At 47.8% G+C, this 24,298-nt stretch overlaps 1 protein-coding gene across 4 annotated transcripts in view; it reads left to right on the forward strand.

Annotated features, from left to right (window-relative positions):
- Window positions 1-24,298, forward strand: part of AGAP1 (ArfGAP with GTPase domain, ankyrin repeat and PH domain 1) — a 576,216-nt gene that overhangs the window by 267,538 nt on the left and 284,380 nt on the right. For all 4 annotated transcript variants that reach the window (XM_040231824.1, XM_040231822.1, XM_040231820.1 and 1 more), the window contains 2 exons: window positions 15,253-15,380; window positions 17,007-17,162. In XM_040231824.1, the coding sequence (XP_040087758.1) occupies window positions 15,253-15,380; window positions 17,007-17,162 (284 nt within the window). The remainder of the gene's footprint in view (window positions 1-15,252; window positions 15,381-17,006; window positions 17,163-24,298) is intronic.

The raw sequence follows: 24,298 nt of genomic DNA on the forward strand, positions 1-24,298 counted from the left end.
GGCTGGAGAAGGACCTGTGTCCTTCGGAGCCTGGAATCCCAGCTCACGGTCCCCAGGGGAGGGAGGGTGGGCGGAGGGGCTGGAGGACTCCTCGGTGTCAGCAGAGCACGTCAGCATGTCCCGAACGGACCATCTGGCTGGGCACCCTGAGGGCACGTGGGGCCGCTGGAGCTGGGGCTGCAAAGCTGGGGGCAGTCCAGGCGGGGCTGTGAGGCATGCCTGCCTTCTTTCTCGCGGAGAAATGCTGATTCCAGCCCCAGGCAGACTGGCCGCGGGCAAAACCAGCTGCAGGACATTTGGCAGCATGGTGTTGCGTGTGTTGAAACATTTTCTATAAAGTGAATGTTCGTAGTCCTCTGGGTGTGGACACAGGGATCCTGTGTCCTTTGGGGCCTAGAATCCCAGCAGGCAGTCAGCGTCCTGTGGCCCACTGCCCCCCAGACCAGCACGTGGGGCAGTTGGGACCCAAAGCTTGCTGTTGGCAGCTCCACTTTGGGGCTTGGTTTAAAGGGACAGTGTGCTCTGAAGAAACGCAAAAAAGTGGGACGTGGTGTCCGACGGGATGACTTGATGTCCACCTTGTCACAAATAATAACTTTACATCAGACTTGGATACACGTGTAAAACACACTGCATAGACCATATTTATTTCAGTTTGAGTTTCTAAAAGTGTTATGTTCTTGCATGATCTCTGTGAGGACAGAGGAAATCCAGCTGCCGGGGACACGGTAAAAATTTCTCCTCGTTGTGAAATTGTGAAATTAATGTCAGGAGCCATGACTTTGCTCCGTCCTGAAGGTAACTGTTTATTACAGTCGGCATTTAAATCCCCCGATTAATAGGAGCAATTAAACAATAGCTTCATTTCCAGCAAATTAACAACCCTAATAGGTAATTGCGACATAAATGAAGATAAATTTGTTTTAATACAACGAGATAAAAAGAATACAGACAAGAACAGAATCTCAGATTAGGAATTCAGACTTCATTACTTCATGGGAAGCCTGAAAGCTTCACCAGAAGAAATTAAAGCAAGTTTGACTTTTTTTTTTTTACCAAGACCTATCTTGCTGGGAAGGATTGGGGGCAGGAGGAAAAGGGGACGAAAGATGATGATGAGATGGCTGGATGGCATCACTGACTTGACGGATGTGAGTCTGAGTGAACTCCAGGAGATGGTGATGGACAGGGAGGCCTGGCGTGCTGCGATTCATGGGGTCGCAAAGAGTTGGACATGACTGAGCAACTGAACTGAACTGAACTGATCTTGGTCTAAAGGTTTTTTTTTTTTTAATAAAGTGTCCGGTCTAAAATGATGTTTTATAAAGTGTCATAGAAACGACATATTTTGTGCTGGGGTCCACAGAGTAAGTCATCAAAGGATGTCCACCACCAAACACTTTCTCTTGAAGACTCGCTCAGGGCACAGGGGCTCCTGGCAGAGCTTCTTGCTAGGTTTTCACTGACAAGGAACCAAAAAGCAAAGCACAGGAGAGCGTTTTTTTTTTGTTTGTTTTCCCTACACCCCTGTATTCGTTTTATGATCTGTTCAGTCACAAGGAATGTTTCCTTCCTTAATAATACTTGTTATAATTAGAAAACTATTCTGAGGCTTTATAGTTTGTTCGGTTGAAACATGGACATGATTAGGCCAGGCCTGTTTTTAGAGTGATAATGTATCTGTTGGAGGAGGAAATGGCAACCCACTCCAGGGTTCTTGCCTGGAGAAGCTCATGGGCAGAGGAGCCTGACAGGCTACGGATCATGGGGCGGCAAAGAGTCGGACGCAACTGAGCGACTGAGGTCACACGCAAGGTGTCCGTGCGAAGGATGCTTTGGAAGGGGTCAAGTTGGTTCCAGACAGAGCGGTTGGTGGTTTTAAAGGTAGTGGCACAAAAGCTGAAAGCTCTGCTAGAACAAGGATGATGACTTTCTCCTGGTGGGTCGCTCTGCCGACAGGAAGACCTAACACACAGCAAAGAACAGGAGCGCTGGTCTCCTTGAGGAAGATCGGCAAACTCAGATTTAGGAACTATACCTTAGAAGAGGTTAAATGTCCAAACCTGCTCTGAAAGTTTTTAAACTCTGGGCGTTTAGCTGACGTTACATCCCTGAGCTCATGTCTCCTTAGAAGAATACCTTTTGGCCACTTCAAATCATCAAATGATGTGTAATCAGCCTAGAATTCCATTTCCCTTGAAAATATTAATCTTGGGTAAGGGTAGACAGGCCTCCCTGGTGGCTCAGTGGTAGGGAACCCACCTGATGGTGCAGGAGGCGCCTGGGTAGGCAAGATCCCCTGGAGAAGGAAATGGCAATCCACTCCAGCATTCTGGCCTGGAAAATCCCATGGACAGAGGCGCCTGGTGGGCTACAGTCCATGGGATCACAAAGAGTCGGATAGGACTGAGCGACTACACACCAAGGGTATCTATCAAACCAGAATGTCCCAGAGCCGGCATCCTGAGTGAAGACCGTGGCAGCTCGGTCACAGCCCCCTCCCCCTCCCCTCATCATGTCCACACACACCCATATGCTTCCTGTCTCCACTGCCCAGATAGAAGTCACCCGCCTCTTCTAAACCACGTGGACCGGGTGTCCTTTCAAAGTGTGGTTCTCGTCACTTGCCCACGAATAGTTTCGGCGGCTCCTGTTGTCTGAAGGACCCAGTCTACACACGTCACTCTTCTTTGCATATGGGATTCTTACCCCTGTGTTTCCATTTTCCCTTCTAAGCTGCTGCTCCGCCTCCCTCCTCTTGACGTCCCCACTCCATCCCCACTGGTGAGCCATCATTTCATTTGTTGACCCAGATGGGGAGTGCTGGTTGAAGGTCAGGTACACATTGACCTTGGAAAGTAAGCGAAGCATCCTGTCTAGTGTTTGCAGAGGTGTCCGGAGGCCCGTGAAGCTGGCCCATCGTCTTAGAACATGAGCTGACTGTACTTGCCAGCTGGCAGCAAGTGTGGTAGGATTTCCAGAGACGTGTGGGCCAGGCACGGCTGTGGGCCCGTGTGGTTCACTGGTTGTCACCAGGCAGCACACAGCCCAAGAGGCCTTCGAGGTCGCTCCTTCCGCACTCCACCTCCCTCTCTCTTTTTCCTTTTGCTAGTTTTTCTGGCATAGCTCCCTCTGTACTCAAAACTTAGATTAGATGAAAACTCGTCTAGGAGATGGGGATAGGATTACCAACAACACAGAATACCCACCTTTAACATTCATTAACTTTCAGAGTTGAGAAAAATTTTCACTTCGAACTTTTTTTTAATTCCTAAGTCACAAATTCAGAACTACACGGATAATTTGGTAATTAATTTCTACTTAATTAACAGGATCGTTTAATGATCCCTCAAACTGTAATTTAAAACTGAGTTGAGACATTAGGGGGACCTTTTATTTGTTACTGGAAAATTTACAACCCCTGGTGGTTTTCATTATTTGTTCAGGATTTGCCTGGTAAGCCCTACAAGGTTCTAACAGAAGAGCCTTTCAATGCAAAGGCAGTCAATGTTACCTCTGGGTGGTAGCACCAAAGATAGAAATAAGACAATGGTATAAACTGCAGCCATGAAATTAAAAGACGCTTGCTTCTTGGAAGGAAAGCTGTGACCAACCTAGATAGCATATTATAAAGCAGAGACATCACTTTGCTGACAAAGGTCCATTTAGTCAAAACTATGGGATTTCCAGTGTTTACGTACAGATGTGAGAGTTGGACCATAAAGAAGACAGAGTGCCAAAGAATGAATCTGTCACGGGCGCACATGTGTCCCCCCATCAGAAGACAAGTGGATGAGGAAGTTGTGGTACATACACAGTGGAGTATTACTCAGCTATAACAAAGGGATGCATTTGAGTCGGTTCTAATGAGGTGCATGAAACTGGAGCCTGTTATACAGAGTGAAGTAAATCAGAAAGAGAAACACCAATTCTGCACATTAACGGATATATATGGGCTTTAGAAAGATGGTGTCAATGATCCTAGATGCAAAGCAGCAGAAGGGCTGCGTTCCTATTCTCGTTTCTCCCCCACAAGTCCATCACTGTGCCGGCAGGTTTGGATTTGCTGTTTGTCGTCTGGGCTCAGTCAGCCTTCCTCGTGCCTTGTCTGCTCACGTATCCTGTGACTTCACTTCTAAGTTTATTTTGGTCGTGAGCTCGTGATCAGTGGTCTTTGTCTCAGGGAATTCTGAGACCTGGATTAAGAGCACCTCTTCCAGAGATATTTCTGTTTTACTTCAGTCTGGCTCTTGCATGAAGGTGTGGTTCCCTGATGGCTCAGAGGGTAAAGCGTCTGCCTGCAATGCGGGAGACCTGGGTCCGATCCCTGGGTCAGGAATATCCCCTGGAGAAGGAAATGGCAACCCACTCCAGTACTCTTGCCTGGAAAATCCCATGGACAGAGAAGCCTGGTAGACTACAGTCCATGGGGTCGCCAAGAGTCGGACACGACTGAGCGACTTCACTTTCACTTTCAGTCTGGCTCTTGCATGAAGGTGTGGTTCAAACTAACTTCTGCACCACAAAATTGAGACAAAATCAGCCCCCAAACTCACATAAGTCTGGCCTGTTATTATGAAGTCTGGGGAGCATTTTCTCTCCTTGTAAGCAGGACCAAAGAATTGATGCTTTTCAACTGTGGTGCTGGAGAAGACTCTTGAGAGTCCCTTGGAATGCAAATAAATCAAACCAGTCAATCCTAAAGAAAATCCACCCTGAATATCCATTGGAAGGACTGATGCTGAAGCTGAAGCTCCAGTACTTTGGCCACCTGATGCAAAGAGCTGACTCATTGGAAAAGACCCTGAAGCTGGGAAAGACTGAGGGCAGGAGGAGAAGGGGAAGGCAGAGCATGAAATGGCTGGATGGCATCACCAACTCGAAGGACAAGAATCTGAGCAAGCTCTGAGAAATAGTGAAGGACGGGGAAGCCTGGCATGCTGCCCTCCATGGGGTCACAAAGAGGCAGACATGACTGAGCTACTGAACAACAACAGCAATGAACCCCCAACCTCAAACTGTGCTTTTAAAATATTTTTGCGGAGTAAAAATTAGAGTCTCACACTGATTTTTAAAAAAATTTTTTAATTGAAGGATAATCTCACGCTAGTTGGTTTTTATAAGTGTGCCTGTTATAAACATTGAAACAGTCCCGTAATAGATCTATCATTCATACTTCAATTCCCATCTAACATTGTTCACTCAGCGCTCTCACCCTTCCTGGTCTCAACAACCTGCGTCGCTTTTCCCAGTAGCCGAAGACCGCCCCCTGGCTCAGGTTTGGCCGGGTTCACACTCGGTCTCCAGTTGCATCCGACGGTGGCTTCAGATGTCGGTCAGCCGTTCCTGCTCCTGCAGTGCTCTGCTGGGCTGTGGCCCCCAGCTCCCCTGGGCCCCGGACTCACCCGCTCCCCAGCGCAGCCCAAACACGGGGGCCACACTGCCCCTACAGCAGTGTCCGCACCGCGGAAGCTGACGTTGCTCAGAGGGTAGTGGTGGGGGCCGTCCGAGAGCAGATCCTTACACACTTGAAGAGTTAAGTCTCCTGCACACTTGGGGAACTGGGGAAAGGCAGGTGAGAGGGTTGCCTGATGGAGAAGCCGCTGCTCCCCTGGGACCTGGACAGGGAGCTGGTGGGGTTGTAGGATCTCGTAAGTAGAGTGAAGAACGGATGGGGCAAGAGGGACCGCCCAGCCCCGTGTTTGAGCGGTTCTCAGTGCTCCTGTCTCCACCAGAACCTTGGAGCTCCGGTTGAGGCGCCAAGCACATTGCTCCCGGCTTGGAGCTCCGAGAGGTGAGAGACCAGGTCACACACCCGTCCCCTGCCTTCCCTTCCTTCTCTGGGCCCCAAGGTGGTGCTTCCAACATTCCTGTTAATTGATCGATTCCAGTAAATCGTTCAAAGGGGAGAAGATATCTTGTGGATTACATTTGCTAGCACTCACTGAACTATGCCAAAAATGTCATCATGGCTAATGAAATTTTAAAAAGCTTAAGTGCTTAACTGTGGTGTTGGAGAAGACTCTTGAGAATCCCTTGGACTGCAAGGAGATCCAACCAGTCCATCCTAAAGGAAATCAGTCCTGAGTGTTCATTGGAAGGACTGATGTTGAAGCTGAAACTCCAATACTTTGGCCACCTGACGCGAAGAGCTGTCTCATTTGAAAAGTCCCTGATGCTGGGAAAGATGGAGGGCAGGAGGAGAAGGGGTCGACAGAGGATGAGATGGATGGATGGCGTCACCGACTCAATGGACATGCGTTTGGGTAGGCTCCACGAGTTGGTGATGAACAGGGAGGCGTGGCGTGCTGCAGTCCATGAGATCGCAAAGAGTCAGACACAACTGAGCGATTGAACTGAATTAGGTGCTTAATTATGGATGTTGCAGACATCGGGTGGTACCATTCAAGGGGAGTGTTAGAGACACCCCTGTCCAGGGGCCTTGTCCTGTAAGTAGAGAGCTTGAGGCCAGGACCTGATGTGAGTGATCACGTGTTGGGTTGGGGAGGAGCAGTTCCTATGCCCAGGCACTAGGGATTCAGGGCTGAGAAGCAGAATTGCAGCCTTCATCATGGCCCTGACTGCTCTGCCCCTATGTGCGTGCATGTGTGTGTGTGTGTGTGTGTGTGTGTAAACATTCATTGGTGCTCAGTTAAGGCCCAGGTAAAACACTAGCACCTCTGGGCATTTGGGGTGCAGGGTCCCCCTGGAGGAACCTCATGCTGAGAGAGGACAGGTTACCTAGGAGAGGTGACGCTCGCGGTTCGAATTCTGAGGAGGAGCTGACCATGAGGTCTGGGCTGTGGTGGCCGCTTGTGTAGTGTGTTGTGGGAGGGGTGGTGGGTTCTGTCTGGCATGGCAGTGGCCGCGAGGCTGGAAGGTGGTCGCGTCGAGTTGGGATTCCCTCCTGTCCCCTCTGGGGTTCTGAGCCAATTAAGAGGTAAGATCCCCGAGGGTCAGATGATTCCTTGTTATGGGTAAAGCTGTACCAGGCAATAACGCTTATCTGGGTTTTCTTCTGTGAAAACCAGAACCAGACTGACTTGGTTCCAGGCATCGGGGGAGCCCTCGCCTTGCCCCCAAGCTCCGAGCACACAGCTCCTGATTGCAGGGGTGGAGAAGGGACAGCCTGTCCCAAGCTGGTGGCCACTTCAGTCACTTAAGTGGGTCGGGCCTTTGCAGGAGGGCTTGGGAAGAGGTCAAAAGAGGTGGGGCTGTGGGTCCCTGGCTCCGTGGGAAGTAATAACGGGAGTGGAGAGCCCCGTTTTGCTGAGAACTTTCAGCTCTGACATCAGTGTGGTACGGGGCGTGTTGCAGGCCTGTTAGTGGAAGCGGGCTGGGGAGAGCCTCACGAGGCCGCCTGTAGTGTGTTCTGTGGCGGCAGTGATGAGGGACGGCTTCGGAGGCCGCCTGAGGAGTCGGCCACGGGTGGGTGGAGTTAGGGTCCAAGCAGTGGTCGTGAAAATGAATTTACGAGAAATTCCGGTGGAAGAATCCATCTCTTCCGGCTCCTCTGTCCCTGCCCTGGCGTCGCAGGTGATGGTACAGTTAGAGCTGGGAGATGGCGTGAGACCCAGGCTGGGCCACGTGGAAGTCGGGGTGCATCCGGAGCGGGAGTGTGGAGTCAGTCGTTGGATCCACGGTCCCTGAAGCAGGAAGGACACGGAGCAAGGCTGCATGGATTTGGGAGCCCTTGGCCAGAAGAGAAAACGGCCGAAGAAGGAAGCCTCAAAGCACCCAACGTCCATCAAAGGAGGCTGCGCGAGAGGTTCTGCCAGAGAGGAGCCCTTGAGAGTCGGTGTCAGGGGAGGAGGAACAGTCAGTGGCGCCCAGGGCTGCCCCGAGGTCAAGCAGGAGGTGACCGGGCCTCCAGCTGGTCACCAGCAACCTTGGCAATGGCAGGTTCCAACCAAGGGCACAGAGACGGAAGCCGGGTTGCAGTGGTCAGCACAAGGAGGGGGCGTCAGGGAGAGTCTGTGCGGCACAGGGCGGAAGGGTACACAGGCCTCTCCTGGGAGCGCCGGGGTTTGGCGCGGCGGTGTTGCGAGCACTCCTGGAGGCAGACGGACTGCATCTGCACCCCTGCTCTGCCGATGGCTCCCCCTGCCTTGTTTTCCTCATCTGTGAAATGGGACTGTGAGGGTTAAATGGGTTAGTAGACAGGATGCTCAGGGCTTCCCTGGTGACCCATGGTAAAGAATCTTCCTGCAATGCAGGAGACCCGCGTTCTGTCCCTGGGTTGGGAAGATCCCCTGGAGAAGGGAAATGGCAACCCACTCCAGTATTCTTGCCTGGAGAATCCCATGGACAGAGGAGCCTGGCGGGCTACAGTCCACGGGGCTGCAAAGAGTCAGAGACGACTTAGGGACTAAACAGCAGCAGACAGGATGCGCGACCTCCTGGCCCGTTGTTCAGGTGTAAGGGTCAAAGGTGGTGGGGGAGGGACAGAAGGGGGAGGCGGGAGGAGAGGAGGATGCCCCCCAGATCCTGGTGAGTGGTGGACCTGACTCCCTTGAGGGGACCAGACTCATTCTTTATGCTCCTCCTTCAGTGCGAATGATTTGAGAACCAGGAGAAGCAGAAATTGGGCATTAGGCCAGGTTTTAATGAGGTCTTATTTGGGAGCTATCCGAGAGTCTTATTTTTATACACTAATTAAAGGGTGTCATTTATCATCTCTCCAATAGAAAATTCAAAATCTGTGGAGAAAGTAAATGTATAACTCACTTTTTCTGGTTCCTTCAGTTCTTGAATCAACTTCTTTTTAATTGAAGAGGAGAAATATATTTATGAAAGTATAATCAAGGGCACAACTGAAAAATAAAGATCTCAAGGTCATCACGCAGGTCGAGAAGGGGCCACTGCCAGCCCCCAGTAAGCCACTCAGGCCTCTCCCAGGCCGTGGAAGTTGCTTCCTTATTTTTGAAGTTTCTACAGTGAGATTATGGATACATTTAAAGGGTATCTATCACCCAAATAAAACTTCAAAATTGTGGAGAGAATGATACCTACTCACTCATTTGTTTATATTTGAGTGTATTTAGTATTTTCTCCCTTCCAGTTTTACTGAGCTATAACTGACACACCATATAAGGTGTATAGTGCAGCGATTCAACTCGCATCATGAAATGATATCACAGTAAGTTTAGTGAACATCCACCATCTCATGTGGATAAACATTAGAGAAATGGAAACATAGCTTCCTTTGATGAGAGCTCCTAGAATCTACTCTGTTAATAACTTTCATCTGTAACAAGAGCCGTGTTGATGATGTTTATCACGTTGTGTATTAGTCCCGAGGAAGCGACTTTTCAGACAGAGCCAAGCACTACTGTCAGAATACCAGGTTAATGAAACTGGTTAGCGTCTGGCGCCGCGCTGCTGTGCATGCAGTCGCAGAGAGTCAGACACGACTCAGCGACTGAACAGCAACACCACCTGGAAAAGGAGCAAACGTTTTCAGGGTCTGCCCCCGACAGCAGTTCAGACTTCAGCTTAGCTCCTGTGGCAGCTTTATACAAAAGCATGGCACCAAAACTGGCAAAACATCACAGCTTGATGATAAAGAGTCCAGATCCTTTTAAGTCAGCTCAAGTGACTGTGTTTCTGTTTTATTCATTCATTACATCATGAGAAACGCTGGACTGGAAGAAACACAACCTGGAATCAAGATTGCCAGAAGAAATATGAATAACCTCAGATATGCAGATGACACCACCCTTATGGCAGAAAGTGAAGAGGAGCTAAAAAGCCTCTTGATGAAAGTGAAAGAGGAGAGTGGAAAAGTTGGCCTAAAGCTGAACATTCAGAAAACGAAGATCATGTCATCCGGTCCTATCACTTCATGGGAAATAGACGGGGAAACAGTGGAAACAGTGTCAGACTTTATTTTGGGGGGCTCCAAAATCACTGCAGATGGTGACTACAGCCATGAAGCTAAAAGACGCTTACTCCTTGGAAGAAAAGTTATGACCAACCTAGATAGTATATTCAAAAGCAGAGATATTACTTTGCCGACTAAGGTCCGTCTAGTCAAGGCTATGGTTTTTCCTGTGGTCATTTATGGATGTGAGAGTTGGACTGTGAAGAAGGCTGAGTGCCGAAGAATTGATGCTTTTAAACTGTGGGGTTGGAGAAGACTCTTGAGAGTCCCTTGGACTGCAAGGAGATCCAACCAGTCCATTCTGAAGGAGATCAGCCCTGGGATTTCTTTGGAAGGAATGATGCTAAAGCTGAAGCTCCAGTACTTTGGCCACCTCATGCGAAAAGTTGACTCATTGGAAAAGACTCTGATGCTGGGAGGGTTTGGGGGCAGGAGGAGAAGGGGACGACAGAGGATGAGATGGCTAGATGGCATCACGGACTCGATGGAGGTGAGTCTGAGTGAACTCCCGGAGATGGTGATGAACAGGGAGGCCTGGTGTGCTGTGATTCATGGGGTCGCAAAGAGTCGGACACGACTGAGCGACTGAACTGAACTGCATGTATTTATATAAAATATGTAACATTCACTTGTGGAGTGATTAAACGCAGGCAAAAACTCAGTGATTATAAACATTACCCAGCCAGTGTAATCTGAGGGGTAAGTAAGATTCATGTTTTAAGTCGACTGACCTTTAAATGTTCTGGATATCAGGCGCAGTTGATGACTGTAGTTACAGAACAGAGCCTCCCTGCTCTGGGGCCCCATTTCCGTTGAGCTGTTACTGGGGAGGGGGCCTCATCCACGCACGCGGCCCAGCCCAGCTCTGTGGCTGCAGTGGGCAGGAGGCTTTTCACTGTGAAAAAGAAGGCAGCTCCGCCTTACAAAACAGTCACTGTGTCTCCTCGTCCTTCTTGAGTCAGACACTCCCATTGCCCCCGACGAAGTGTCCCCCACTGTTATGGGTTATCCTGTATTTCTGATGCAGGATATGTATTTTAGTACAAAATATTTGTAACTCACTTCCTTGCTTCCATTTGTGGGTAGAGATAAAAATAATGGCGAAATAAAACAAATAGGACTAAAAGTTCTAGTTAGGCTTAAAACCATGCTATGAGTTATTAGAGGCTGTGACTTCATATTCTGTTATAAATGTGGCAAAGCAGTAATTCCATGGACAGAAGAACCTTAGTACTTAGTGTGTGGTTCACGCTTTGCATGGCCCTTTCAGTCCCCATGTAGGAGTCTTCATGAGTAAAGGTTCTCTCTGCCCGTGGACTTGCTCTTTCTAGCCTCCGTGTGGGGAGGAGAGAAAATTCTTTTCCATTCGGAGTGTCATAAAATGAGGATTTTAATAATGTATTTGACTTGTTTTAGAAAGTTTCTCAACTCTCCCCCTTAGAGTATAAAACACTTACTGAGAATGTCTATTCAGTTCAGTTCAGTCGCTCAGTCGTGTCCGACTCTTTGCGACCCCATGAATCGCAGCACGCCAGGCCTCCCTGTCCATCACCATCTCCCGGAGTTCACTCACACTCACGTCCATCGAGTCCGTGATGCCATCCAGCCATCTCATCCTCGGTCGTCCCCTTCTCCTCCTGCCCCCAAACCCTCCCAGCATCAGAGTCTTTTCCAATGAGTCAACTCTTCGCATGAGGTGGCCAAAGTACTGGAGTTTCAGCTTTAGCATCATTCCTTCCAAAGAAATCCCAGGGCTGATCTCCTTCAGAATGGACTGGTTGGATCTCCTTGCAGTCCAACAAGACTGGGAGCTGACTGTGGCTCAGATCATGAACTCCTTATTGCCAAATTCAGACTTAAATTGAAGAAAGTAGGGAAAACTGCTAGACCATTCAGATATGACCTAAATCAAATTCCTTATGATTATACAGTGGAAGTGAGAAATAGATTAAAGGATCTAGATCTGATAGATAGAGTGCCTGATGAACTATGGAATGAGGTTTGTGACATTGTACAGGAGACAGGGATCAAGACCATCCCCATGGAAAAGAAATGCCAAAAAGCAAAATGGCTGTCGGGGGAGGGCTTACAAATAGCTGTGAAAAGAAGAGAGGCGAAAAGCAAAGGAGAAAAGGAAAGATATAAGCATCTGAATGCAGAGTTCCAAAGAATAGCAAGAAGAGATAAGAAAGCCTTCTTCAGTGATCAATGCAAAGAAATAGAGGAAAACAACAGAATGGGAAAGACTAGAGATCTCTTCAAGAAAATTAGAGATACCAAGGGAACATTTCATGCAAAGATTGGCTCGATAAAGGACAGAAATGGTATGGATCTAACAGAAGCAGAAGATATTAAGAAGAGGTGGCAAGAATACACGGAAGAACTGTACAAAAAAGATCTTCATGACTCAGATAATCATGATGATGTGATCACTAATCTAGAGCCAGACATCTTGGAATGTGAAGTCAAGTGGGCCTTAGAAAGCATCACTACGAACAAAGCTAGTGGAGGTGATGGCATTCCAGTTGAGCTGTTTCAAATCCTGAAAGATGATACTGTGAAAGTGCTGCACTCAATATGCCAGCAAATTTGGAAAACTCAGCAGTGGCCACAGGACTGGAAAAGATCAGTTTTCATTCCAATTCCAAAGAAAGGCAATGCCAAAGAATGCTCAAACTACCGCACAATTGCACTCATCTCACATGCTAGTAAAGTAATGTTTAAAATTCTCCAAGCCAGACTTCAGCAATACGTGAACCGTGAGATCCCTGATGTTCAAGCTGGTTTTAGAAAAGGCAGAGGAACCAGAGATCAAATTGCCCACATCTGCTGGATCATGGAAAAAGCAAGAGAGTTCCAGAAAAACATCTATTTCTGCTTTATTGACTATTCCAAAGCCTTTGACTGTGTGGATCACAATAAAATGTGGAAAATTCTGAAAGAGATGGGAATACCAGACCACCTAACCTGGCTCTTGAGAAATCTGTATGCAGGTCAGGAAGCAACAGTTAGAAATGGACATGGAACAACAGACTGGTTCCAAATAGGAAAAGAAGTACATCAAGGCTGTATATTGTCACCCTGCTTATTTAACTTCTATGCAGAGTACATCATGAGAAACTCTGGACTGGAAGAAGCACAAGCTGGAATCAAGATTGCCGGGAGAAATATCAATAACCTCAGATATGCAGATGACACCACCCTTATGGCAGAAAATGAAGAGGAGCTAAAAAGCCTCTTGATGAAAGTGAAAGAGGAGAGTGAAAAAGTTGGCTTAAAGCTGAACATTCAGAAAACGAAGATCATGGCATCTGGTCCCATCAGTTCATGGGAAATAGATGGGGAAACAGTAGAAACAGTGTCAGACTTTATTTTGGGGGGCTCCAAAATCACTGCAGATGTTGATTGCAGCCATGAAATTAAAAGACGCTTACTCCTTGGAAGGAAAGTTATGACCAACCTAGATAGTACATTCAAAAGCAGAGACATTACTTTGCCGACTAAGGTCCGTCTAGTCAAGCCTATGGTTTTTCCTATGGTCATGTATGGATGTGAGAGTTGGACTGTGAAGAAGGCTGAGCGCTGAAGAATTGATGCTTTTGAACCGTGGTGTTAGAGAATGTCTATAGAGTTGTCCAAATACTTTTGTCCTGTTTAATTCTGATGTTTATGCTTTTTCTGCGAGATTTAAGATGAAATCCTGTATGGTCATCCAACTGAATAGTAGCTCTGAGGTCAGGAGGAGAATAAAAATGTGTTAGAGTTGATCATCAAAATAAAAGAAGTTCTTTATTTTTGTGTTTCTAATGGAAGTAAATTGGCAGTCACCCTGACAACCGTGATTGTAAGTTATTTAACTTCTGGTCTTGGAATCTCAGCTTACCTCTATAGCACTTGCTTTGCAGGTGCTGGAATCTGTTCTTGGGTTTTACTTTCGAGTTCACATAATGATTTTTAAAATATTCTGATGTACATCTTCAAAGACCCCAGATCAATACGCCAATGGCTTTGAAATGACAAAGTGTTGCGATATTCCTCTGTAATTTAAACATGATTAGCTGATGAAGGTTATGATCAATACACTATGGGAAGATAAATTAATTGATATCATCCTTTCAGGATGATAAGAGGCCTATCGGAGGTGGGATGTAACTAATGAGGCTGCTGTTTCATCTCTGTGAGCCATTTTTTATATATTGCATTTTCACTTAATCATATTTATACTATCATTCATTTACACGAAAGCCGTGAGCTGTGGACAAATCAGCTCCTTATTAACACTGTATTCATTTGGACAAGAAATGATCCGCGGCCACTGTGTGTGCTCCTGTGTCGTAACCTGCTGCCGGGGACAGTGTGTGTTCCTTTGCATGGGTGTCTTTAAAAATAGCCACTCTCTGGGCAAAGACAAGGATTGAATATCATTGAACTTAATTACAGCTCATCCCCAAAGACACACATCTATTCAAATAAAACCTGCAGTTATTCTCCTGTACTGACACCTATTGGTGTAGGAAGAGTTTTCTAATCCTTGACTTCCTTTCCAATTAAAACCAGTATGCTTTATCAGCCAGCCTATTTGCCAGAAGTTATGACTGGTGGAATTTAGATTTGTATTGATTAAGATAAACTCTCAATGTGTGTAGCTGTATATTTAAATTTTAAAAAATCTTTGAGATAATTACATGTCCTTGAATATAATTCTATGCAGTCGCTTGTAGAGTTGAGAGTAATTCTTTAGGCTATGCAAAAATAAAAATAAAAAATAAATAAATAAAATAGATTTTTTTCGTTTCCAAAAGGATTTGGTTTAAATTCCCCTGTCTTATTTAGGATGATTTTTGCTGCAAGTAATTGGGGGGAAAAATCATTAGAATGATTTAAACAAGATAGATGTGTATTTTTTGTGGCTTACCTATAAAGCTTCTGAGGCAGTCTGCAACAGGGCTGGCAAGGGCTCATGTCGCATCAAGTGTGGCTTCTACCCCCCAAGGTCACTACCAGGGCTGCAGCCAACATATGTGCCTTTTATGCAGCCAGAAGGAAAAGGTCATGAGGGAGAGATAGGCCAAAGGCATCTCTCTTGAGGGTGCGTCTGGGATGCTGCCACGTGACCCTCCTGCTGACATCCTATTGGCCAGAACTTGGTCGTGTGGCCACATGTAGCTGGGGGGCAGGACGACGGACCAGGGGAAGCCTCAGGGAGTGGTGTGCCTCTCCTGGTCATCCTGTGCCCCACTGAAAGTCGGGAATTATGTGAACCGTGGGCCCAGAAGACAGTGGGTGATGGGGACAGACCTGGGCCTCTGCCTTGTGCCCTGGGTTTGGAGAGCAGCCTACAGAAACCTCCTCTGTCTCCTTGCCCACAGTTGCTCAGAAGATTGTCGCCACGAGGAAGAAGCAACAGCTGTCCATAGGTCCCTGCAAGTCCCTCCCCAACTCGCCCAGCCACTCGTCCGTCTGCTCCGCACAGGTGTCCGCCGTGCACATCAGCCAGGTATGTTGGGCCCCTGAGAGGCTGGGCTGGAAGGCAGGTGCGAGCCCGGGAGGACACGCCTGCCAAAGAGGGTGCTCAGCCAGCTCCAAGGTGGATTTCCTGTTTGTTTCAACTTTGCAAATAACAGCATGTCTGTAACTGACATAACCTCTCCTTCAGAAGCTGCTGGGGCCCAGTGGTTTTTATGGGAATCAGTCTTTAATGCTCCCGTCTCCACGCTGTCTCTGCTGTTGATTTAAATGACCCCGAGTTGGTCCTCGTTCTCGTCTGCTTGTAGGCTGAGCAGTTGTAGGTAAATCTCATTGGCTCATCCCACAATATGCTTCAAGATGGTAGCAGTTCTGGGTTGGAATCCGCTTTTCCCTTATGCCCTATGGAAACTAGTAACTTTTTTGTTAAGTCTTTGTTGAATGTTACAATAATGCTTCCCCTGTTTTATATTTTGTGGGTTTTTTTTTTTTTTTTTGCCACGTGTGTGCATGTTGGAACTTAGCTTTTCGAAGAAGGATTGAACCTACACCCCTGCACCGGAAGGTGAAGTCTTAAGCTGTGGACTGCCAGAGAAGTCCCACTAGTATCTTTCTATTACAACATTTTGCTGTTTATTTGGAAGCAAATCATATATAAGTCACTTTGAGGAACCTAACCAAAATCCCAGAGAGGAACTGTTGGCTTATCCTTGCCTGCTGTCCTGTCTTCAGTTTACATTTCTCAGACAGGTGTTATGTTGATAACTTTTTAAACAGATTTAGTGAGAAGGTTAGGCATCCTCTGTTTGGTTCCTTGAGGAGAAGGGAGGTGCGTTTACAGTAGGGCCCTACAAAGGTACCATCAAGGTACTGTCAAGGTACTGTCAAGGTACCATGAAGTCTGTTAACGTCCCCACCACTGGCATCTGTAATTCTCTCTGAATTTTGAAGTATCTTCCAGATGCATCCACATTTCCAAGAGGTCATTTTCTTTTTTTAAAACTATTTTTTGGGGGGAATATAATTTATTTACAGTATTGCATCGGTCTCTGCTGTACAGCAGAGTGTCATTTATACATGTACTAATACATATGTCCCTTCTCTCTTAGATTCTTTTTCCATATAGGCCATTACAGAGTATTGAGTATTATACCTTGTGCTATGCTATACTTATTAGTCATCTTTTTTATATATAGTAGTGTGTATATGTCAATCCCAGTCTCCCAATTTTTCCCTCTAAGAGGTCATTTTCAAAATGTGAGTTCTGGTCCTCTGGGGCACAACTTTGCTCTTTCTGCCTCTAATCTAGCGCAGTGAAGGGACCACGGAAACCACTCAGTTCAACCAGTCCCTTCCTTTTTCAGAGGAAATAGAAAATAATTACATTTTCACTCTCAAGAAAAATTAAACGAAAGAGACTTCCCTGCCTTCAGTCCCTTTTCTTAGCTGAAATGATGCTGAGCTGATCGCTCTCTTCTAGAAGGACACCAAGAGTCCTTCATGCCGATGCCACCAGCCAGTGGGAGAAGCCGGCCCACCCGTCCGGCTGCACCTGCTGCGTATGACTTGCCGGCCCGTGGGTTACAGTCCCACGCAGGTGGTGAGTGAGACTCCCGGAGCGTGTCCCTAACACAGCCTTGGCTTCGGATCATTGCAGACGAGTAATGGTGGCGGGAGCCTGAGCGACTACTCCTCCTCCGTGCCGTCCACGCCGAGCACCAGCCAGAAGGAGCTCCGCATCGACGTGCCGCCCGCGGCCAACACGCCCACGCCCGTCCGCAAGCAGTCCAAGCGCCGGTCCAACCTCTTCACCGTGAGTGTCCCCCGGGGCTCGGTGCTTGGGGCTCGGAGCTTGGGTCCCGAGACGGTCACCGAGTGGTCCTCTGGCCGCCAGGTGGTCAGGGACAGGAGTCGTGTCCGAACCAAATAAGCAGGAAGGGTGCTGAGTTCCGTGGGTGTCTCAGAATATTGTGGGAAGCTGAGGTGCAGGTGCTGAGCAAGCTGGGACTTGCTCAGTTGCAGGGAGTCAGAAACGAAGAGCCAGGGGTTTGTATAAAGGTGTCCCTGGTCCTGCGACTCTCTTGGTCTCCCGTTAGATACAGACTCTGCCAGGATTCCCCACACGTGCGCATCCAGCCTTCAAGATGAGATGTCTAAGCCCTATAGGTGGACAAACCCCCTGCTCCTTAGGCTGCAGCCCTGAGGACTTCCTCGGGGTCTGTGGAGGCTCACAGACACGAGCCTGTGCACTTGAAATTTTCTTCAGAACCATTTGCAGGGCTCTGGTGGACATCAGCTCTCAGGGCTCAGGTTTATGAGCTTGGAATCTGTGAGTGGGAATCAAGCGTGTGTAGTTTTTTAAAAGCTCCCTGAGCAGTTGGGCTGTCCCCTTAACAGCAGAGGACACAAAGGCACGGCCACCCTGTCCATTCCCTTACACACAGCAGGCATTACCAATCAATGGTGGAGAAGGCTTTGCAGCTGAGCCCAGAACTCCAGATTCAGAACTCAGGGCACAGCTACTGCCATGCGTGGCTGGAGTCATTTGACTTGAGAAGAACACTTTCCCTCCTGGGACTAGGTCTGTGCATTACGAGTATACAAGCTTTCAAACCAAGGCTTCTCATCCAGATGCTTTTGCTCTGCCAGAAATTTAGCAGTTTCTGGAGAAGGTCTGAGTTGTCTCAGCTAGGTGGGGGTGGAGGGTGGGCGTGGTCATGCAGAGTTCTAGTCTGGGTACCAGCCACAGAGGAGTTCAACATTCCACAGTGCACAGGCCAGCTGCACAAAGAGGATGTCTCCAGCGTCCAGTGTCTTTTCTTAGAAATGGAAATTTGACATGTCTTAGAAAGTTGTTCAACTCTAGCATACAGCGTCAGGGTGCCCTGTTTCCAGCAGTGTGATTTCTCCTCTTGGTTGGTCTCTGGGTCAGGAAGATCCCCTGGAGAAGGGAATGGCAACCCACTCCAGTATTCTTGCCTGGAGAATCCCATGGACAGAGGAGCCTGGCAGGGGCTACAGTCCATGGGGTCTCGAAGAGTCTGACACGACTGAGTGACTGACACTTTTTCTTGATTGATTATTACTGACTTTGGTGCAAAGAAGTTCAGTATTTCCTGGCTCGAGCTAAAGGAGGCTTCTACAGAGGTGGCCACGAGTCTGTTATCTGATCCACTGCCCTGATTTGGAGATGGCAGGGTTTTTTTGTTTGTTTTTTTGGTGGCACAGCACGTGGCATCTTAGTTCCCCGGACAGGGAGCAAACCTGCGCCCCCTGTATTGGAAGTGTGGAATCTTAATTACTGGACTGCCACGGAAGTCCCTAGAGATGGCGTTCTCCATGGCGGAGGAGGGCACCGGGCACAGCCGATCCCCTGGCCCTCTCCACCGTGTCCACGGCAGTTGACCCATCAGATGGTCTTTGTTGCTGAGGTCTGTTGCCGACAGCACACACTCCCTCCTCACAGCTATTCCCTTCCCTGGCTCCTTGCCCCATGCCGTGCGAGTTCTGGCAGGCGCTGCTGTTGGAGGGCCAGAATGAGGATCAGACAGGCTCAGCCCCTGGCCTCTACTGCCTGGGGCTGTGTGACCTTGGGCAAGGAGCTCAACCTCTCTGAACTGGAAACAACAGTAGTTGCAGAGAGGTTGCTAGGAAGATTCCCTGTAGGAGTGATGAGTCCTTTGCTTTCATTTTTACCTCACCACCCCACTGTTATGGAGTGATGCAAAAGTGGCTGTAGATTGGGAGGGAGGTGCTTAGGTGTGTGCAAAATGCAGGTACATACCCGATATGCTTAAAGACATCCACTGCAAGACGCTGTACTGTGGAATCTCTTCAGACACGCTGAGAATAGCAGCAGGCACCTAAACAGCACTCGTGGCTCATCCATCCACCTGTCACACGCGTGCACACCCAGGTGGGGGCTTCCAGGTGAGGCGGGCTCACCTCGGAGAACAGGCTGTGGATCGACCCAGGGCTCCATGGACCTGAGGAGGAGCCCGCTGCTGCAGGTGCAGAGAGGGCGGGTGGGCCATGAGCGGGACTCCAGCATAGCGGGGAGGAAGAGCCCTGGAGCGTGGGTCAGGGCATCTTCTGTGTGCTTGCCACTTCTAGGGCATGGTGGGAGGACGGGACACCCAGGCTCACGACACCTCCTCAGCGTCACCTTTCTCGGTCATTGGCTTTGGTCTGTCTTCGAGGTAAGAGGCGAGAAGCTGGGAAGTCTCTGAAATGGGGCTGCTCCAGCACATCCCATCCCACACCTATATGGGCACCTCTGGGGTCTGAAGGTGCTGGAAAGTAGTGTCCTGAGCCCTGCCCACTGGGTACCTGCCAAGGGAGACACATTTGAGGCAGGAAGAAGCAGATGAACAGTAACTCGGGTGATAAGCCTGCACTTCCCTGCCACTGTCTACACGGCCAGATTTGTTTTCCATAAGGCGTGGGTGTCGTCAGAGTCAACCTGGGTTCAAGAGGAGGTGGACTGGGATGGGGGTGCTGCCTGCCCAGAGGAGAGCAAAGGGATGGGACCTCCGCCTCCGCACAGTTGGAGCTGTGCACACGTGTATACACTGAGTCCAGGCACCCAGACAGCGGCTAGCTGTCCAGGCTGGGTGGGGCAGGGCCAGAAGCAGTGTAGACCTGTCCTTATGGTGACTGGAAATCCCCATTGATCATGTCGTAATTACTGCAGCTGGTGATGGAGGCGAGGGTCTGCCTGTGAACCAGGGCAGGATCGAGGCTTGGTCTCTCCGTGTTGGAAAGTGGCCTGAGAGTAAACCCTTTCAGAAGCTGAATCCATTGCACTGTTATTACTAGTGGGAACAGGAATTGGGGTCTTGAAGAAGCTACCTTCACGGCGGGTTTGCATCATGGCATTGAAGGAGAAGACTGAAAACCTGTATCTTCATCACTGCCAGCTTTGACACTGAACAAAGCGCCGGCGCTGATGGTGATGGTGACGGGTGGGCGTTGCACGCTGAAGATCTCAGAAGTGATAACTCCACTAGATGTCAGCGTCACCCAGGGAATGACAAGAGGCAAATTGATTTAGAAATCGTGGCCAATTAAGAAACTAGATTCTCCTTGTTACCGGTTTTCTCCAATTCTTAAATATGTAAAATGTCATAACCTCCTCATCCCTGGCGATTGTTAGTAATCACTGGCTTCAATTAACAAAAAGTGTATTTATTGAAAAATGTGTATTAGGAGGATGGAAGTGCCCTACATCAACCAATCTTAGTGAATAAAAACCCACTCAGGCTGGGGACGGTAATGCCCAGATGAAAGAGCTTCGTCTTCTTTACTTACAAAGATCCTCCTAAAGAGGCCAGCGTTAATTAAGTAGTACACACACCAGTCTGCAAACACCGTGCTTATAAATTTTGTAAAGTGACCTGTAGTGTGCCACCCTGGGCTAACGTTCTTTAGTCCCAGATGCTTCTGTCTGTATACACAACACATGTAAAAATAAGCCAAAATCTGAGCAAAAAGAAATCACACACACACACCTTTTACGAAAGGCTACGAACTTGCAGACCTCTCCTACAGTAGCAAGTTTTGTGTTCTGTTGGCAGTAGGAACCATCAGTCACTAATAAAAAAGCTGAATGGTAGCGTATCTTGCTTATTTCTTTGGAAAAAAAATTTTGAAAACAATATTTAAAGGCTATATCCATCAAATTCCTGGTTCTGTAATATATGCTCTTAGGATGAGTAGTTTCATAACCCTGATTTATTAACATGTGGTTCAAATATTTTATTAGGAAGTATTTTCAAACATACAGGAATTTAAAAACACATGCATATACTCACCCTGCAGCTCATAGACTGCGAACATTTTTCTGCCACTGCTGCTGCTACTTCTTCTAGAAATAACCCCATCATAGATAAAGAGTGCACCTCCAGAATATCCATTCCCCTACCCCCACACCCCCCATCCGGGGATCGGCATTCTTTTGGATGCAGTGTCTGTTATCTGTGTCCACGGCTTAAACTCACTCCTCTACATGTCCGCAAATTGTCCAGTGGACCATTTATAATCCTGATGGCACTTACATGCTTATTTCTCAAAGCTTGCCATATAATGCCGACACCCCAGAACAGAGCCAAGCATACCCAGTAACCAAAGATTGTGAAAAGCCATTACCCAGTTCATAGAGACTCTCTGTAAAAATAAGGCAGCGGAATTGATAGTATAAATAGACCTGTTTGAATGGTATTTTGTCTTCTGCAGGGCAGGGAGCGAGGATCCTGTGACAGTGTGCCCCAGCAGTCTTGGACTCCCTCATCGGTTGGAGAGGGGAAGGCGGGTCTCGGTGTGATAGCGAGGGCGCTTGGCCCTGCTGCTCCTTGTTCTCGGGAGCAGGCCGCTGGTGGGGTGCCCCTCACAGCTTCCTTTATCACCCGAGGGGCAGCTGAACGTGTCTCTGACGAAGGAGGGGGTGATGAGGTTTATCCTAGCCTTCCTTTCTGCTGCGTTCACTGTGTGCAGAGGCTCTGCGGTCGCTCTCCCGGCTCCCCGTGGCTTTCTGTGTTGGGAGTGATAAACTCCTGTTAGGGTTCCGGTGGTGTGCCAGGCGGGTGCCTTGCACACTCACTCCTGGCCCCCCAGCAGCGGTACCCAGGGCCGCTCTGGATCTGACGCTTTCGCCGAGCCATTTGAGTGGCATTGTGAGGCTGTGCTGTGGGTGGTGTAGTCTCGGGGCTGGCAGAAGTAACAGGAGGCCTCCCTGGGAATCTGTGCGTGCTGCGGTGTTTCATGTCCAACGAGTCTGGTTTAGTTTGGCTGTTGGATTTCCATTTTATGATATATATCACAGACTGCTATACCAAAAGTCCCTATAGAATGGAGAGACAGTAAACCCTTCTGCCTAACAAATTATCACCACTCTGTCCATGAAACTTTAGTTTGACGGTTCTCTCCACCCAAGTGTGAGAGTCATCGGGAATTTCTGCTGCATTTTGGCGGGGAAGTTTCCCCTCAGTTTCCCCCTCATTCATCTCAGGGTATGTGATCAGAAGTGGAGTTTAGTTCCTGATCCTGCTTCCTGTGGAATCTGGAATTCTCTGCCGACAGAGTGGCTGTGGAGACAGATGTGCTGCCTTGAGGAAGATGTTAATTTTTTTTTTAATGTTTGTTTTGTTAATTAATCTGATTAATAGAGAATAATGAAGACAGATTTCCATATTTAGAAATTCAGAATTCTCAAAATTCCAAAGTACCATTAGTGGTCTCTATTGATTTGAAACAATTTTAAATGTCATCCCTGTGAGCTTCAAATCTCGTTTACAGATAGAAACCTCAAATTCCAGGTTTCTCATGAACTGAGACACAGGGAAAAGAGAACTTATGTAAGAGCTGTTACATAGCTCTTACCGCAGGTTATTAATTAAATGGTTAATTAATTAAAGAGAAAAGCGAGCCCCTGATTCTTTAACTAAAGTTCATGACAAGGAATTGATAAAGCTCTATTTATTTCCCTCCGAGCCCAAAGGTTAACCATTACGTTTTACATTCTTCCACAACTTGCTGTGTGTTGCTTGTTCCGTTTCCTGGTACCTCATTCCAAGCTTCTAGCATCCTAAAGAATCAAGTGCACAGTGCCTGGCTCTTAGTAGGTGCTCAGTAAATAATGTCAGCTTCTTAGCATCATCAGAGAAGCCTGTCTTCTATGGAGCCCGTGGGCTCATTGCAGTCCCTGATCTGGGTTTAAGTCATGGGAACTTTTCTCCTCATACCCCATGACACCACTCCCTTTAATATTAAAAAGTCTATATACACATATATCAGCAGCGCCATGTCACACCCTTTAAAACCGGATTTCATTAGCTTCTCATTGCCGCACTGGACACCACGAAGTCTGCTCATTTCATATATCATCTCAGATTTGAAAAGCACATGAAAATGTTTCTCCATTTTCAATATTGCGTGAGTAATGTTCCCATTGAAAAGTAATGGAGTGGAGTTGTCACTTGTCAGCACAGTTATTAAGGAGGACGAGTCTCAGATCTTTCTCATAATAAAATAAATCTGTCAGAAAATCATCGTGCTCACAGTTTCTCATGCCACCAAGCGATGGAGACTTAGCTGTGGTTGCTCCTTCAATGTCCCCAGGTCATGATGTCCTGGGGTGGCTTCCCTGGGGCCCCTGTTGACACCCTCCCTGATGGCCGCCCTCCTGGTGTGGCCGCCCTGATGGCCGCCCTCCTGGGTCTGCATGCACCTCATTATTGCCAAGAAAACTGTCCGAAACTTGGCAAACAAAGCCACACATTTTCCCCCGAAGTACTGATATTTTACCCCCAAAGATATCTTCAACTTTCTTTCCCCTTGGTTATTTTCTGTGGTATATTAACACTAATTTAACTTTGAATTCGCTCTTTTCTGACTCTCCAGAAGCAATAAAAAGGAACGTTAATGGCAGCTCAATATGAATTAGGAGTATCCCGTTGAATTGCACAGCTGAGACGTTAATAGAATTTTTAAAATCCTTCAGATGTTAATTAAATATATACATTTATGTCACAGGTTTCCCAAACAAGCAGCGAGGAGTCCTTTTCTCCTCGGCTGGATTTAACTGCAGCTTTGGAATGTGTTTTCCTGTTGGGCGTTACTTTCCTGTATGGTCCATTGGCTTCTTGTAATTGAATTTTGAACTTCTTTACAAAAGAATTAAAAGATGATTTTGCAGTGGAAAAGTGGGAAGGAAAGTTTAGAAAATTCCCTGTAATGTGATGGCTTGGTGACGATGGATGCCCAGCAGTCAGTTCCTGGGATGTGTGTACGTGCACATGGGTACACATACAGCTCATCCATGTGGGTACACGCACAGCTCGTACCTGGGGGTACATGCACAGCTGGTACCTGGGGGTACACACACAGCTCGTACATGGGGGTACACGCACAGCTCATCCATGTGGGTACATGCACAGCTCGTACCTGGGGGTA

The sequence above is a fragment of the Oryx dammah genome, unplaced genomic scaffold (assembly GCF_014754425.2).
Source record: "Oryx dammah isolate SB20612 unplaced genomic scaffold, SCBI_Odam_1.1 HiC_scaffold_28, whole genome shotgun sequence".
NCBI classification, from domain to species: Eukaryota; Metazoa; Chordata; class Mammalia; order Artiodactyla; family Bovidae; genus Oryx; species Oryx dammah.